Source organism: Desmodus rotundus, chromosome 8 (genome assembly GCF_022682495.2).
Source record: "Desmodus rotundus isolate HL8 chromosome 8, HLdesRot8A.1, whole genome shotgun sequence".
Lineage (NCBI taxonomy): Eukaryota > Metazoa > Chordata > Mammalia > Chiroptera > Phyllostomidae > Desmodus > Desmodus rotundus.
In genome coordinates this window covers 46,648,359-46,666,089 of record NC_071394.1, presented here as the reverse complement: position 1 = coordinate 46,666,089, position 17,731 = coordinate 46,648,359, and the positions used below count along the sequence as shown (strand labels likewise).

Genomic DNA, 17,731 nt, shown 5'->3' with positions numbered 1-17,731 from the left:
TGGGTCCAGATGTGTGTAGAAGGGGGGGCCTTTCCCACATCTGGCACTGTGCAGGGAAGGGTGTCCTGGCACATGGGAGAGGGTCGCCAGCCAATAAACAGGAACAAAGTTTTCCAACATGATGGGTTTCTTCCAACTCTGAGAAAAGTTTCAGTTGTATGCTAACTTCAAATGTCCGGAGCCTTACAAACTTCTCAGAATTATGGCTGACACTTTAAGTGAAAAATGTGACATTTGCTAGCTTTCAGGATGAACTTCAGAGAAAGCCTCTGGGACACATAGCACTGGTTCTTTACAAGGCTATTGTCTCTATTACACTCAGTTACCTTGATAATATAAGGTTACTTTATAAAAATATTTTTAAGAGAAGCTTTTATTAGTGAAGAAAATGTAACAGAAGATTATAAATACAGATAACCACAAGGCCTTAGACTATAGACTAGGAGGACACAAATACTCAGTCCATTACACTCCACAAGTGGAATACTTAATCCTTTATTTCACCTCCACTTTTCAGGGTTAATTCAACTGAGTTAAAATAATATTTACTCTTTTGCACTCCCTATCTCTCCCCTGAGTCCACCTATTCCCTGCCTAAACTTGGATTGTAAGAAAATAAAAACATACCCTGGGGGACACTAACAAACTCTGCTTTCCATCCTCCAAACTCAAGTGATATGAATCTTTCTGGTACCTGTTAACATTAGTGTATATTAGGATGCTGCTTCTGTGTTGCAACCTCCTGGATTAACTCAGAGCCTAGTTGCAAGTGTATGAACTCTCTGCAGAATGGGGAGGTTATTCTTTCTCCCTGTGTTAGCCACAGACTTGAGTAAGAACATCAGGTACACAAGCAAAGAGTGGGGCTTCTTTCTCTTGACCCAGTTGCAGGGACTAAGCACATACATAAGGTGAAGAGAGGATCTCTACTCAAAATGAAGATGACTAAGTTGGAGGTGAAGGGTCACATGGAGAGAGATATGAAGTGAAGATTGAAGAAAATAAACAAGTCCTGTGGATATATGGAGAAGAGCATCCCAAAGAACCTGGGCAGCAGCCTTTCTTGTGTGTTTAAGAAATCATAAGGAGACTAGTGTTGCTGGAGCAGAAGGAAGGAGAGGGTGAGTGGTAGGAAATCGGGTTGGGGGGAACTTGTTGCCCCAGAGTCAGATTGTTTTAGGCCTTGCATACCAATATGAAAACTTTCCTCCTTATAGAGTTCAAGATGAGATGTTGGATAATTGAGTCAGAGCTGGCTTCATGTGACCTGTGGAGGTGCACAGGGCTCCATGCTTACTTAGAAGTACCTCAAGCTTTAATATGCTGCAGTTGCTATCTTTTAATCTTTTATTTGTGTTTTGTAAATTAAGTCCCCTGAGACAATGGAAGATGTATCAAAGACTTGGAGCTTCAGCTCACAGGTGGTCCTGTCATCTACCTCCCTGTCTGCCTAGCACGGATTCTCTGCTGCCCATTCACCTCCCCCTGGTGCTCTAGCCCTGCATGGCCTTCCCCTCTACACTCTCACCTGTTTTATTTTCATTGTTTCCCTCTACCCAGCCCCCACCCCCCAGGGGACTGAGCACAGACAGGTGGAATGTTGGGGTCAGGTATGTATCCCATGGCATTTCAGTATGAGGCAAGGTGGTGGCCCTCTGCTCTTTGGAATGGTAGCATCAGGGGTATTCAGCAGGGGCTCCTTACCCACTCAAGCTCCAGCTACTATGCATGTCTCAGTGTGAAGGCTGCAATCTATTAGGGATTCCTCATCCACTATGGGCTGGGAAAGTTCACGGGAAGAAGGATTGACTTCCTTGCCCCTGGTCAAGGTCCCGCATTATCATCTTGCATACATAAATTATGTGGCCCGCCTTGGTATGAGTAGCTGGATAGCATCTGCCTTGCTTTTCTGAATGATAACTCTGACAACTGTGTTGACTGTAGGAGAGCAAGAGTGAAAGCAGGAAGACCAATAAAGAAAGAAGAATCCTGGTGGAAGACATTGTGAATCAAATCAGAGTAGTATCAGGGAGAATGGTTAGAAATGAAAAAATAAAACAAAACAAAACATATTTTAAGGTATAGCCAAAAGTATTTTCAGGCAGGTTAGATATGGTGTCTAAAAGAAAGAATTGGTGTCAAGGATAACTCCGTCTCTTTTAATGAGTTGAGAAACTAAAAGAACAGAGGTGCCTTTAACTGAAATGAGGAAGGAAGAGAAGATTTGGAGGGGATGGGGAGAAGACCGCAAGTTTAATTTCAGACTATTTAAATTTGACATGTCTATTAGACCTCCAAGTATAGATGTTGAGAAAGTAGTTAGGGTTATTCTGGGGTTCAGGGGACATATCCATCCTGGAGAAATAAATGAGAGTCATCAGCATATAGGTGGCATTTTTAAACATAAGATTTCATGCAGTTATTGACGGAGTGAGAATACATTGAAAAAAATTGAGAACTGAGCCTATTTAAAAATAGAAAATATGAAAAAGAATTAGCAAAGTACCCAGAATTAGCAAAGATGCAGGCTTTGAGATAGCGAAAGAACCAAGAATGAGTGGTATCCTGAAAACTAAGTGAAGAAACATGTTTCAAGAAGCAGGGAGGGATCAACTAGGTAAAATGCTGCTAAACCCCATAGGGTTTAAATAAGATGAGAATGATGATGTTTAGTGAAGTGGAGATAGATGGCTGAGGACTTGCTCAGAGCAGTTTCAGTGGAGCACAGTTGGTTCATCTGAGTGCGTTCAAGAGGAATTGAAGAAATCCAGATTAGGCAACTCTAGAGGAAATGTGTTCTACAAGGTTTCGGAGGAATGCAGTGGTGGCTAGAAAGGGAATTGGAATGAGAAAAGTTTTGTTTTTCTTTGCTTTTTAACTAATGGATAACTAGGAGCATGTTTGTATGCTGATTGGGATAATCCAGCAAAGAGGGGAAATTGATGATTGTGACAATGGAAATTAGTGTTGAATTGTGCTCTTCAGAAATAGGAAGGAATGAGAACTGGAGGACAAGCAGAGTCCCCTTGAGGCAGGAGGCTGAATGTGTGGGTATAAACGCTGGTGGGCAGAGGAAGGTGCTGAGAGCTTCGTTTCCCTCCGTGAAATGGGGAAGCAGAGTCATTAGCTAAGAATAAGGATGGGGAAGGAAGTGTGTAAAGTTTGAGAAGGGAAAATAAGAAAAGAAAAAGTAATGGACTAGAAAGACATGGAGTAATTGCTGAGCAGCCCCAGGCTCCCTTTCAGGTTTGTGGTTATGGACTTCAAATGAGCACTGTCAGCAGCCCTGGCCCTTTCTCCAGCCACACAACCAAAGTTGGTGAAGAGCAGATATTATGCGGGGCTGGAGTTTTGTCAAGCAAGAGGGAGGACAGAAATGGAGATGTGTTAAAGGGAGTGCTAATGGTGGTTGACCATGGAATTTAAATCGTGCAAGGAGAAAGGTGAGGACAAAGAAGGGTTATGAGACATGAAGTTGTGGTAGGATTGAGTCCAAGGGTACTTGGGGAGTGGGCTAATCATTTAGAAGGAATTAATCAGAGTGGGATGCTTGAAATCGAGATTATGAAGCTATTGAGTAATGATACGATTTAGGTTAAGACAATGGGACTGAACTTCTGAGATAGAATGAAAGATAAGGTCATTGAAGGAGAGAATACAGTAGTGATAGGCCAGGAATCTAATAAAAAACAACTCATTCTGCTGTAGGGGGGGTCCAAGGACTGTCTTAAGGAACTCTCATTTTAGGGAGAGTGGGCTAGCTAAACATAAAGTTTTAGACTTAAACCAGAAAACATGAGAGGGTGGAAGAAACATGAAGAATATTAACAGATGTTGTTTATGGAGTGTTTAAATGTGCTGGAGATGATGTCAAACAGTATATGTCTCATTTTATTTATTCTTGGCAATGACATCAGGTGCTAGAGATTGCTATTATTCCTATTTTACAAATGATAAATCTGAGGGCTGGGAAGGTTAAATAAAATGTCCAAGGACACCTCTGGCTAAGTCTGAACTCTAAGCCCTTAATCATTATGTCAGGTGCAGTGATTGCGACAGAACAGGTGATATGAAAATCTGCATCCTGAGATGTGAATAATAAATTTATGGCATTAGAGACTCTTGAGAAGTATACAAAGCTCAATAATATGCATTATATCATTTAATCCTCCTATGAATCCTGTGTATTAGGCAATTTTTCCAGATTGTGGTGGGGCCAAGTAGGAAGCAGAGTCTGGATGTGAATGCTCTTCCTCTAACATCCTGCTTGGCTGCTCCTTCCACTAACTTCCAGGGATGGTTCAGACAAATACTTTAAAAAGTCCAATCTGTTTTGAATAAATGTTAATAAGGAAACCATTACTAGTTATTCTTTGTTAGAGTTTCATAATTCCTATGTTTTCATAGGAACATTAGTACAGAATATAGCAAGCATTCTTACTCTTGTGGAATCTTCTTTCTAGAAACCCATGTGTTCACTGAACTGTAAGTTATTGAGCAAATAGTCTGTGCAGGCACTGTGCTAGGTGCAGAAAATACAATTGAATAAGAAATACCCCTGCTCTAAAGCAAACTTCAGTCAGCTCCAGCCTTCAGAACCTCAGACACTGTGCAAGACCTTTTCACACCTGGTTGCAATTTAAGGCACTGCATTAGACCTATAATATGCTCTATCCCTTAGGACCCAGTTGCCTAAGAGATCATTGCTCTCCCCATTGGTTTGGCACAAAATAATGTTGGCCGCAGTGCCTTGGAGATGGAATCTTAGATTTGGATCTTGGGGAAACAGAACCAGGGTGTTTTTTCCTAAAAGGATTTTTTCCCAGTCCAAGGAGGTCCAATTTTAAAGCTAGCTTTAAAAAGACTTTTTGCCTGGGTGAGTGGTACTGCATTGACTCTCATTCACCACTTGGCCATGCCTTTTTTTCTAGAAATACTGGATTTGTACATGACATGAAATGTTTGTGAGCTCTGGGGCTCAACACCCTTCTGCAGCACTGCCAGGCACAGGCCAAGTAAGGCAGTACCAAGAGCGCCAGTCTAAGCATAAACAATGGTGCATCCAGGGGTGGGGCAAATTGCTCTTTGTCCAGGTCGGTGCTAAAACAATGTGTTTGCTTTAGCACAAAATGTCTGGGGTGGCTATTTCTACAAGCAGAGAAAGTTTTACATTTCTTCTTCAGAATGCTACTAATTAAGAATGGCACATACACTAGTTCGAACTGAGCCTGGCGTCTACAACAGGGAAGGGGGAGGGTGTTATGGTTTTCCTCCGGATTTAGAACCCCACAGCTGGTGCTTTTAGTGGCAGTGTAACACGTGTTACCTCACTTCCTTCTGGACTTAAATTATGTGAGTCACAGTATAATTTAAGAATTACACTCCTTTACTCTTACATCGCAATAGTTAAGTGAGACAAATAAAAACCTAAGTTTTCTTATAAAAAAGATAAGGATCTTATACGTATTGGGTATTTAAGAATCTTTTCAAGCAGCAAAATATTTTACATTCTCTTTATATCTAATTCGGTGAACCACTGTGATGACAGATTTAATTCATTGGAGTCATTTCGGGAGTTGTGGGACCACACATCAAGTCTGCAACTCCTGTAGCTTTAAGAGAAGGTAATTCTTGTTTTGTAGTAGGGAGGTGGCAGCAGCTTCCCGGCTCTGCGCCTCTCTCCGCCGGCGGGCAGGTACTTTCCCACGGCTGCGGGTCCCGCCCTGCCGCCCAGCTCCGGCTCCGGCTCTTAGCCGCTATTCCTCGAGCGGCGCTGCTTCCCACCTGCTGGAGGTGGGGCCCAGGGCCACCGCCAAACCCCGGGCCCCACCGCTCCTCCAGGCTTGGCTGCTTCCGGTCCGCGAAGAGCGCGTGGAAAGTACTGGTCGGGCGGGGTGGGGCTGAGCCGCGGAGGGCACCGCAGCTGCCTGCTCACCTCCCGGAACTAGGGCTCCCGGCTGCGTCCGAGAAGCCCGGGGCAACCCCGCTGTCCGCTCCTACCCACGAAGGGCGGGCTCCCGGCTGACCCGCCCGCCCTCCACAGCCCGCGCGTGCCGAGGCTACGCGCTCCGCTTTGCGCGTTCTCGGGCGCAGCACACCTTCTCCGTCCCCAACTCCCCGCGGCTGGGCACACCCACTGCCTCTGCTTGCCGTCCAGGCCTGGGCGTGTGAGATAAACCCAGTCTTCCAACCCTCGCCGGCCCTGGATGCACACCCACCCCTACTCGGGTACCCGCTGAATAAAACGGAATACAAAGAGGCCTGCGCCTTCCTAGCGCACGCCGCCGCCACACCCGCAGGTGCCCACTCTTCTTCGACCTTTGCGAAGGCTGGACGCCGGGACCCCTCCTCTCCCCGCCCTCCTATCCCTCCCCGCATGGTCGGTCAAATTCACCTACTGTTTTCCGAAATCACGCGAGCTGGGGCGCTCGACTGCCTGTCTCCCCTGCCACCCCTCGGCCGCTCCTCCCGACCCCCGAGACCGCGAAACACTCCACCCTCACCCAGCCGCGCTTCTCGGTCCCAGCCCCTCCTCCGGGGCCCTCCTCTTCCCTCGCCCCTCCCGAGCCGGGGTGGGAGCGGCGGCAGCTGGAAGAGAAGGGATGAGGTCATCCTCTCCCTCGGAGTCAGCTGGTGGCGGAGAGGAAGCGGGAGGAGGGAGCGCGCGCGAGGGGAGGAGAGGAATGTGCAGGTCCGTGGAGCGCCGGGGCGGCCGCTGCTGCTCCTGCTGTTGGCGGCGCCGGCGACTCGGGCAGCAGCCGCAGGGTCGGAACAGCGAAGAGCGCGGGCGGCAGGCAGCGGCGTGCGCAGGGCGCCACGAGAAGCTTGGCTCCGCGCAGGCAGCCAGGCGGCGCTCCTGCCGGCCCCAGACGCACCGCTAGCCCGGCCCAGCGCTCAGCCGGGCGGGCGGCAGCGGGCGGCAGGCGGCGGGCAAGCCAGTGCAGGAGCAGGAGGTGGGGGAGCCGCGCCGCTGGGGAGGGAAGCCGAGGCGAAGCGAGGAGGTGGCGGGAGGAGGAGACAGCGGGAAAAGGTGTCAGATAAAGGAGGGCTCTCCCCCGGTTTGGAGGCATCATGGCCGCTAAGTCAGACGGGAGGCTGAAAATGAAGAAGAGCAGCGACGTGGCGTTCACACCGCTGCAGAATTCGGACCACTCAGGCTCGGTGCAGGGATTGGCTCCGGGCTTGCCGTCGGGGTCTGGAGCCGAGGACGAGGAGGCGGCTGGAGGCGGCTGCTGCCCAGACGGCAGCGGTTGTTCTCGCTGCTGCTGCTGCTGCTCGGGGAGCAGTGGTTCGGGCGGCGGCTCGGGGGTCTCTGGCGGCCCGGGCGGCAGCGTTGGTGGTCCCGGCAGTGGCGGGGCGGGCTCGGCGGCGCTGTGCCTGCGCCTCGGCAGGGAGCAACGGCGCTACTCGCTGTGGGACTGCCTCTGGATCCTGGCCGCCGTAGCCGTGTACTTCGCGGATGTAGGTACGGACATCTGGCTCGCTGTGGACTACTACTTGCGCGGCCAGCGCTGGTGGTTCGGACTTACGCTCTTCTTCGTGGTGCTCGGCTCGCTCTCTGTGCAAGTGTTCAGCTTCCGCTGGTTTGTGCACGATTTCAGCACTGAGGACAGCGCCACAGCCGCAGCTGCCTCCAGCTGCCCGCAGACTGGAGCGGATTGCAAGACCATGGTTAGTAGTGGGTCTGCAGCCGCAGTAGGTGAGGTTCGTCCTTCCACGCCGCAGAGGCAAGCATCCAACGCCAGCAAGAGCAACATCACCGCTCCCAACAGTGGCAGCAACAGCAGCGGGGCCAGCAGCAAGCACAGGTCTGCCTCCTGCTCCTTCTGCATCTGGCTCCTGCAGTCACTCATCCACATCTTGCAGCTCGGGCAAATCTGGAGGTACCGTATCAAGGGGTGGAGGATGAGGGAGGTTTGCTGCTGCTACTACATCCCCACTGCTTTACTCTTGCACGAAAATCGTTGAGTTTCTGTGATAGTAACCCCAGTCACACTCTTATAGTTTTTTTTTTCCTCCTTTTCTTTCTGGGTTTTGCATGTTTAAAATTTGTGATCACAACCTTAGTAGGGCTATGGCTTGTCTTTTTTGAGTATCTATATCTCTATTTAAACCTCAAAAATGAGTAAGTACATTATATGGGACCCACACTTATTGTTGTGATGCACTTTCTGATTATCTTGGAATATTCCCCATATCTAATTTCTTGTATAACTAAGAACCCTTGGAAAAGGGGTGGTGCACCCTGTAAACTTTCATCATACTTGGTATCTTCACTGACTGCTTTGCTATTTGTCATCTTCTCTACCAAGTCTCTTTACACAGACATTATTTCCTCTTTCAAACTGGAATACAAAGATAAACTTCTTGGGCGGAGGGAATTATCATTTGAATAGTACTTCCTGGATTTAGGAATATAATGGAACAGTTTGCTCATGAATGTGTTCCTAAATTACATCTACAAAACTTATTTGTATTAAAAGATTTAGATGCTAATTCCCAGAGCTTTTTTGTTTAAAATGACTTTGGTATATAGTATAACTAAAATGAGGAAACTTCCTAGCAAGTGTACTGTATGCCAGTGTCCTTTTCAATTTCATCTGTAGTTATTTTTATAATAAGTGATAACTTTGTGATAAGTTAATAGTCATTAACTATGCTGAGGTAGAAACAACTCAGAGAATTTTTCGAACAGAATTAAGAACTCCTTTTTGTTTGTGGTGAACAATAGTGTTTTCATTAAAAAGAGCAAATTCAGCGATTAGATTATTTTGCAACCTTTTCTGGGAACATTGCTTTGTAAAGGGGGGTAAACATTGCCATAGACAGTGATCTTTCAGATTGTCAAACTTTCATTTTTAAGCAAATACTTCCTGGAAAAGTGGTATATAATATGCAGTCAGACAAATTGATGATGGAAACCTCCATGTTTTAGACTCAAAGGACTTTAATAAAGTATCAGTTAAATGTGATAGCTGTATTTCCCATGATTGACTATTGTGAAGACTTACACAGCTTAAAACTCTTCAAGATTGATGAAAAACTAAAATGCTTGATTTAATTACTGAAATTAGAGGCTTGAATGCTTATGATTAGCAGATTTGAGCTGATTACGTGGTAAATGAAACTTAACATTGCATTTGGTAACTTTTGCAAGCTTTATGCAGGTTTTGGAAATCACTTTCAATCACTTTTAACATTCTAGATTTATGTATATAATGCAAACCCTTCATAATTCTATTAGCTGAAGAACTAGCCATTTTTCCTACAGGTTGACACTTTGTAAGAAATCTGCTATCAAATTCTGTTAACTAAGGAAGTTTTTTTAATTATAGTTATACTTTCTAGGCCTTCTAAATCAAACATTTTCCAAATTAGAAATGGTGTTTATTATCTCAAGACAGAAAATGTGGAAAGTGGAAAATAAGTAAGAAAAGGGCCTAAACACATCTCAATGAGACCACAGACACTGGGTCAACTGGCCATACAAAAAAGCTATTGAGGGGGAGGAGGAATGGAAGGCTTAAGGTTGAAGGCAGAAGGAAAGCATGACCTGACCCAGACCTTATAGAAACATGGTCACACAGGACTCCTTTTTGTTAAGCATTTCTATAATGTTTTCCTTCGAGGCTTTAAAGTTCATACCTGGAAGGAACTATTGTTGGAAATATTTTTAGATGTTTGTCTACATTTCAGAACAATGTGTTTAATATTGTTAAACACATGAATCTGAATTCAATGAATCTGAATTATCTAATCTAACTGTTCTTGGATTCTGGTTGAGATATTGAGGGATGGTGGGGTAACTTGGTGGAAGCGTGATCTGAGACTCAGCCTCATTGTCTTAAAAACAACAACAACAAAACATTAGCTTCATGTAGGAAATTGAAATAGGATCAGTAAGTTCATGGAAGTTCCTAAATTGTTTCAGCTTCTCAAGTGTAAAATATTTGAATGGAAATTTGGGGAGTAGATGCATGTTTGATAGTAAGCTGGTGAAATGCAATTAATTTCAAATTACTGTAGTAGATCACCATGATTTCTTAAATTAGGAGCATCCCTCTGCCTCGTCTAACTTTTCAGTTTTACACAGATGTTGCAGAAATACAAGTGAACTGAATGGGGGTTCAAAGCTCAGAGGTCATTATTCATGTTTTAACAAGCTTTTTTCTAAGATCAATAGAATAGATTTTAGTCAAGTTGATAAGTGTTCACTGTATATCCATGAAATTCTAGTAATTTTAGGTAAGGACCAGATTCTAAAAGCTTTCTGTAGATGAAATCCTTTGAAATAACATCAAAGTGTTTGATTGTTCAGAAATATATATATTTTAAACATTTTTCACAGATTTGCATGTGTTTATATATTTATTACAAATATAACTGCTGAAAGCAATGATACATATTCATTTTAATTAAAATTTACTGATGGGGAATTAATGGCAGCTTTTAAAGTCACAGGAGTTGATGCTAGGAAAGGGCCATTTGAAATAATGGAGTGAACTTTTGCTACCATGTGAAAAGAACAATTATGCCTTTAAGGAAACTGTGCCTGTGAATGACTGAGAAAGAATTTTAATTTTTTGTTCATTTCACATGATTTGAGGAATAACTAAGAGTGTGGTTCAGCCTGTGGGAATCACAAAAGCTTAATCAGAACAATCTTTAGTCTTCATACCCATGATCAATTATATCTAGATGTCTTCTTCCTTCAGATGTTATGACTTACTCTTAAAATTCTACCTGAATTTCTCCTGTATGTGTATGTATGTATTTAGTTGTTTTTTTTTAATTGAATACCATTGCAAATAATGAGTTAATGAATGGTGAAGTGGGTGAGTATTTACTATTTTTACTAGTTTGGTTTTTGTTTCTGCATGTCTATCATGAGAGTCATAGGGGAGAAAAACTTCTTTTCCTGATCTTCTGATGCTTGACATTTCACAAGGTGTTAGCATGTGTTCCATGTTCAAACATGTTGGGGAAAAGACATGATAAACAGGGTTAAACAGATCTCTCCACAGCAGGACTTCTTGGAGCCTTTAATAAGCTAATGTGCAGTTGTCAATAACTTGCACTTGATGTGGCACCCAAAGCACGCTGAGAAATATTGCTGTAAGCCATTCTTAAACCTGGCCAAAAAGAAGTACAATGAAAGTTTTATATGGCACTTAAAAAACCTACAAATGTTTTTATATTTTTTATTTCATCTAAGTTTTACAATAATTTAAGAGGAAATCACTATTATCTCTCTATATGAGAAACTGGTTTAGAGAGATTAAGCCACCGGCACAAGATTGCTCACCTACTATGCAGTGTAGCTAGCCTGTCTTACCCTAAAGTGTATGTTCTTTCTGGCTCAATTAGTCACCTCAAATGCCAGCTTGGATAATAAGGACAATAATGTATAAAAACGACAATTTACCTTCACGAATGATGGTAAAGTGAGAAAGGGAGCTGCAGTTTGGACAAGTTAGATCTTTCTAATAACACACTAGTAGTTAAATGGCAGAACAGGGACCTGAGCTTGGATTGCCCAACTCTAAATCCAGTGCTCTTACTATACCATTTGGACATACTGAGGTTGTTACACTAAATCCCAGCTGAGTAACGTGATCTTGTAGTGGCTTTAATGATTAAATGGTATAATGTATGTGAAGAATCAGAAAGTGCTTTGCAAATGATGAAGAGGTTCTAGAGATAAGAAATGAGTAGGAAAATAGAAAACATATAGATTACTCCTTTGACTATTGAAAACAGGCTTTATTGATTCTGACTTAGTTCTGAATTCTTACATAGATCAGGGAATATTGGTGCCTTTTTCTGACTTTATTGAATGTTCATTTTCTGTATGTTTTTGTTCCCTTTACTGCATATTAATTAATTTATTCAGTAGTCATATATTGAACTATTAAGCTAGTTACTAATTATCCCAAAATGAATAAAATACACATTTTCTTTCAAGGAATCTACTGTCTAATGAGGAAGACAGAAAAGTAAACAAGCAATTTCAATACAAGGAAATAAGCACTATGATAGAAACAGGAAACAAACCACCTAAGTGGTTCAGGTGAGACTCTAGGGAAGTGGATATTTGAGCAAAGGTTTGAAGGGTGAGGAAATCTACTATCTGAATAAAGAGGGACATTGGCTATAAAGCCTTGGATACCTCTCGTGAAGGCAGAGGGGCAAGAAAGAACAAGGCAGGTTAAGTGTGTTTTGAATAGAGAGTGAGTGAGAGATAAGAGCTAGAGATGGGGGTGGAGAATTAGTTGGGCTGGACAATGAAAGGTTTTTAGATTTTATTCCAAAGGTATTGAGGAATCACTCCATTGAAGGTTATAAGGGGAAAGACTGTTATAAAGTATTAAGACGTTTTTCCCGAAGGAATGGCAAAAAGTTGAGAATTTCAGAGGATGTGCCATCAATTCCCCTCTCAGTCATATCTCTTTAATTCATGAAAATTTATTGATTTTAAAGGGATTGAATTTAGATGTATTTGGAATATATAATAAGCCCAACATGGTGTAAAAGTTTTTTCATCCAGAAAAACAGATTGGTTGAAATTTTTAATTGTATTCATACTAAAATAAATTGTTGGCAAATGTTTACTTTGTGCTATATTTTTGAAGTTTTTTAGGATACTGTTGTCTTTACCTTATTGAAATTTACATTTCTTGGTATTTAGAAACTTATTTCTTACATTTTTGTAATACTTTTCAATTTTCAGAGGGCTTCCATGTATTTTTTATTATTTGTTCCTCAGCATAATCTTTGAGTAACACTTTTATTTTGCATAAGGGGAAACTGAGACAGAGAATTTTAAATTTTAAATATTTTCCTCTTTATGTCACATAGTTGTGTTCAGATTCTAAGCTAGAATTCAATATTGATGTGGGATGGAAAAAGCTAAATGAAATAAGGTTGATGAGACTCAAGATGATTAGGTAAAAGAGGAACCTAAGACATTGAGAGCTCTCTAGAAAGTACTGAAAGATTGTGTGTGGTGTGGAAAAGGTAATGGACTTTTCTGGAGGATCTGGGACACAATGGACGGGAGCTACAAGAAGATGCTTTGAATTAATGTAAGGAAGAATTTTTTAAGTGGTCAGTGGGATCCCAAGGTCAATTAAGATTCCTCAGAAGCAGTGAGTTCCCTATCACTGAAGTGTCTTAAGTATTGTTTGGAAAATTGTAGGCAGAGCTTCAGAAGAGACTTTAATATCATAAAGATGGTTGAACGAGATCATCTTCTAGCCCTGAGATTTTGACAGCTTCCATTATTATGTGCTTCTCCAAACATAGTGGACTAACCTTTGTTTATTCAGGGATGAAGAAGTAGCAGCCTGTTTGAAATACTAGAGTCATGTCATTTTGAAATCTGTTCATTGGTTTATGAACCCAGTATCTTCAGTGGAGTATCAAAAATCTGTGCAGTATCTTTGAGTGCTGGGCTTGGCATTTAAACCTCTGACTTAACTAAGATATAAATCCACCTGCAATCAGACAGTCCTCTAAGAGTTGACTTGGATTTCTGTATGAGCTGGAATAATTTTTGCATAAATCTATGTGGTATATTTCAATATCTTTGTAGTAACAAGTACAAAGGTTATAATTTTTTCCATTCACTTGAACAATACACTGTTTGCTCCACAGGGCAGCTGAAAGTAGTAGTATCTATACAAGTGTATGCTATCATTTTTAAATAGTGTCCACCCATCTGTGGGTCAGTGGCTTTGAAGGTCTTTGCTCAGTCACTTACAGAAAATTCCTTAATGTCTGAATATCCAAGTACACAACCTGCTATTAAAAATGTTTCATATTTTATAGTTTGAATGAAATAGTCTATCTATGAATTTAAATTGTACCAGTCACTGAGTAACATAAATAGAATGAGCCCCTTTGTATGAACTTGCTGGCTAATTAGACTAGCACATTTCTTTGACTTGCTTTACAATTTGCCTAGCACACTAACTAGGCCTATGGAAGCAAAACCAGGAATTATCAAATATAAGGTACAGTATGGTGCTAGTCATGAGAAATTGCTTACCAGGTATAATCTCATAAAATAGTTGTAATATATAGATGGATTTCGGGGGAAAATGCATCCTGTAATTCTCCACAGGAAATACTCATTTGAATGGCATTGCATCATTCTGATGACCACACCAAGTGACTTTCTCCCAGCTAAATAATTGTGTCTCTGTAACTTTTGGAATGGCTGGTCAGAAGGGGGGACCATGGCAAGTCCTCAACACATTATTCTAGTGGGTGGGGAACATACACGTGTAGGAATACATGTCCAATGAATACTTACTGATTTGTCAATGAAGCCCAGGCATTATTAATTTTTCTTTATGGGAGTGTAGCTGAACGTGCTGCTTGGTTGCTTCTTGACTTTCTTGTGGTACGGGGAATCAGAAAAGGTGCAATGTTATCTAGAAAGGATATGACAAACCACCCGGCTCTTTTTTTTTTTTTTTTTTAGATTAGTAGTATTAGGGAAATGGTACTAAATTTTACAAAATACCAGTTAGCCTCTGAGAGAAACACATCTAGAAACCCAATTTGGCATTCCTGATTTTGCTGATAGAAATGCCAGAGAGGGGAAGCTTGTGAATAGATATTTTTTCCTTAATTGTTACCTGCATTTGATTGTCTGAGAATATACTTATGTACAGAGTGATTTTGGTATTTTGGGCACTTGTGTTTGTCTACTCGGAGAAAGTTTGTATTGTAGCTCCGACTATTACCTGCAGCCCCACAAAACATTAATTCCATGTCTAGTATATGTATAGAACTGGTACAGATTACTGACTGGAAGGGGAATTAATGAAGGGTTAAAATGGAGACAAGTCAGTCCAGATATTCCCTTAAGGCAAGGGGTGGTCTTTCCTAACCCTAAGATAAAGGGAAAGCATCATAGTTAGAATGTCAATGATGGATCTTATTTAAAGAGGCAGCTGTCCTATGGGGAACCAGACTCAATGAGGAGTCAGAAGAGATGATTTGGCAGCTCTGCAATTCAGACCCCAGATAGGTCAGCTAAATGCTTTGACTTACATGTAACAACTTGGAAGATGAAGTAGCACAGCTTTTAGGGCCCTACACAATTTAGATCTTCTTTTTGGTTTCCTTCTTCTGGTTCTTATTTTCTTTTATCTGTGTGATATGATTGGTCAAAAAAAATAATATCCAAGGTTTTTGCAGCTCCAAAATTCTGATCCTGATCTTAATATAAATTATTTTTGTTTGCCCGGTCCCCGAGTATGTAAACCAGAAAGTCTGTATGTATTTTTCTAAGGCCACTGTTACAACATTCTTCTGTCCATGTAAGTCAAAGGGGAATCTGCAAAGGATTTTTCAGATTTGGTGATATTGGTAGCTAATCCCTAGGAGTTGGAATTATTTATAAATGAAGACAGAATCTTACCCTTGTGTGTATACTGCAACTTATTTTGTGTCATTTTGAATTTTAGGTATAATCTAATGAAGCCTTTTTCACAAAAACATAAGTATTTGGAGTTGATGGTAAAAGTGTTAACATACCACAAATACTAACACATATACTATATAGACTGAGAAGCCAAAATTGCCGTCTATAGTTCATATAGTAAGATACGCACATCTGGGTTGCTATGATTAGCAACTGGAAACAATGCTTCACAGGCTTAAAAAGAACAATCCATTATGTCAATGAGAAGGCTGTTGTCAGAGCCAGATTTGCTTTGAGATTAAAAGCTTGTCCACACTGTCGCTGGCCTAATATGCTAGAAATTGAATTTAAACTCCTTACAAATATCCTGTATCCAGGGCTGTACTTGTTAAAGAATTGGGATGTGTTACACTCAGCTAGAAGAAGTGAATAAAACGTTACCCTTTCTTGGTGAGATTTACTTGGATCTCTAGGATATTAGAGACCTATCCTGAAGCTGAAAAATTTTCAACCTCATGGCATTTGAAATTTTTGATGGCATTTTAGATTTTTAAATTGAAAAAGAAAATATTTTTTTAAAATGATCTGCAGCATGTCAACTATTTTCTCACCTTCATGATTCATATGTAGGCTGTTTGAATCAGTTCTACTTTTTTTGTTTAATGTATGCATTTGCCCTATTTTCCTGTCAAGGGAATCCTTTATATAAACAGAGCAGTGGGCAGTGTGTGAGCTGGGTGAGGATTAATCAAACAGAAAATCACACATATATAGAAAAAAGTAGGATCTATAGTGAATTGGAGACAAAAAAGACTTGAGATGACTTTAATTTGACTTCCCATCAAGTACATTCCATTTAAGAAGGACAAAGTCACCTTTCTGAACCGCCAATCTGAGAGATTTCATCCATGTAAAAGGCAGTCTGAGTTCTTCTTTTTTATAGCTTAGATAATAGTCATGAATAATAATATTAGTTTGGGGCTGAATTCATTACTTTTCATGTCTTTTTTCAGTAGCAGAGAGTCAATAACCAAAACAAAGGTAGTTATTTTAGCAGTAACAGTGACTAAATGGTTCCCATAATGTCCATCATTAGTTCACATGGTGTAATCACTGTATCAATACAACATTACAGTGAGGAAATGATCCTTCAGGAAGGCAGGATAGATTTTCAGCTCCTCAATTAATTTCCTGTTTTACAAAAGTAAAATTAATAACAATCATTTTTTAAAATATAGGTCAGTTCCAGAAGACTCCCTAAAGCGATTTACAATACTTAGGTCTGTTATTATAACATAAATTAGGAAGTATGCACCTAGGATTTCATTTTTCCAGGGGATGTACTACTATTAAGAGTTGCAGTCACAGATGTCCTATGGGAGTTCTCCTGATTTAATGATGGTATGCGGTTTGAAAAATTGAGTTCTAGACAGGAGCAGGTAGCATAACACTATCCTAATGATAGCATAAATATTAGCTGTGTTTCTACTTCTGAAAAGTAATCAATAGTTACAATTCTTTAAAAATACAATATCTACCTACTATAAAAGAAGTTTCAAATTAAATGAGTAAGGGGGGATCTGAAGTTTTTATTAAGGAAGCATGTCTGGATGCCCGGCAATCTATGATTCCCATTCTCTGATCCACTACTAGAAGATTGGGGTGTTGTAGATAGGCATGCATTTATTAGCTGGGAAAATTTATCCACTAAAGAAGCTAACAAACATGGAGAATTTTATCCCCTAACTAGATAGTGATTTTCAGTCTCTTGTATAGGAGTAGGATAATTGTTTTGACTCCATTATAAAACCAATCACAGCAAAAAAAGCTTAAAGCAGGACTTCAACAGCCAGGCCAAGCTTTCATTAGATGATTTTGTCCTAGGGGCAAAGAAAGCATGACTTGCATTGTGGTAATAATGGTCAGTTTATGGGATCAATTTGATATTAGGGCACAAGTGGGGTCTGCAGGTGTTTGACCTGAGAGTCCTGTGTTATCACCCAGATCAGAAGTAGGCAAGAAGTCAGAGGCCAGAGGAGCAAGGCCAAGCAAGGCATGTCATCACAAATGAGAATCCAAGTGAGGGCTAAAAACAACCTTGTTAATAGTACAATAAATATAGCTAAGAATCTGAATTCAAGGGCTTCACAAAAACAAATCTTGATGGTCAAGCTTCAAAATGTAAAACTAAAGGGAAATTTGTTTCATTTATGTTCTGATTATATAATTTCTGCCTGGTCAAATATTGACAGTAAGGCCTAAGACTGGAGGCCAGGTTCTCATTCCACTGCAGGA

General features: G+C 41.3%; 1 protein-coding gene across 2 annotated transcripts in view; it reads left to right on the top strand.

The window, feature by feature from the left end:
* The first annotated feature begins 6,490 nt into the window (after positions 1–6,490).
* The window catches only part of XKR4 (XK related 4), a 437,767-nt gene continuing 426,526 nt past the window's right edge, over positions 6,491–17,731 (top strand). For both annotated transcript variants that reach the window (XM_053929237.2, XM_053929236.2), the window contains exon 1: positions 6,491–7,883. In XM_053929237.2, coding sequence (XP_053785212.1) covers positions 7,072–7,883 — 812 coding nt within the window. In that variant the 5' untranslated portion in view covers positions 6,491–7,071. The remainder of the gene's footprint in view (positions 7,884–17,731) is intronic.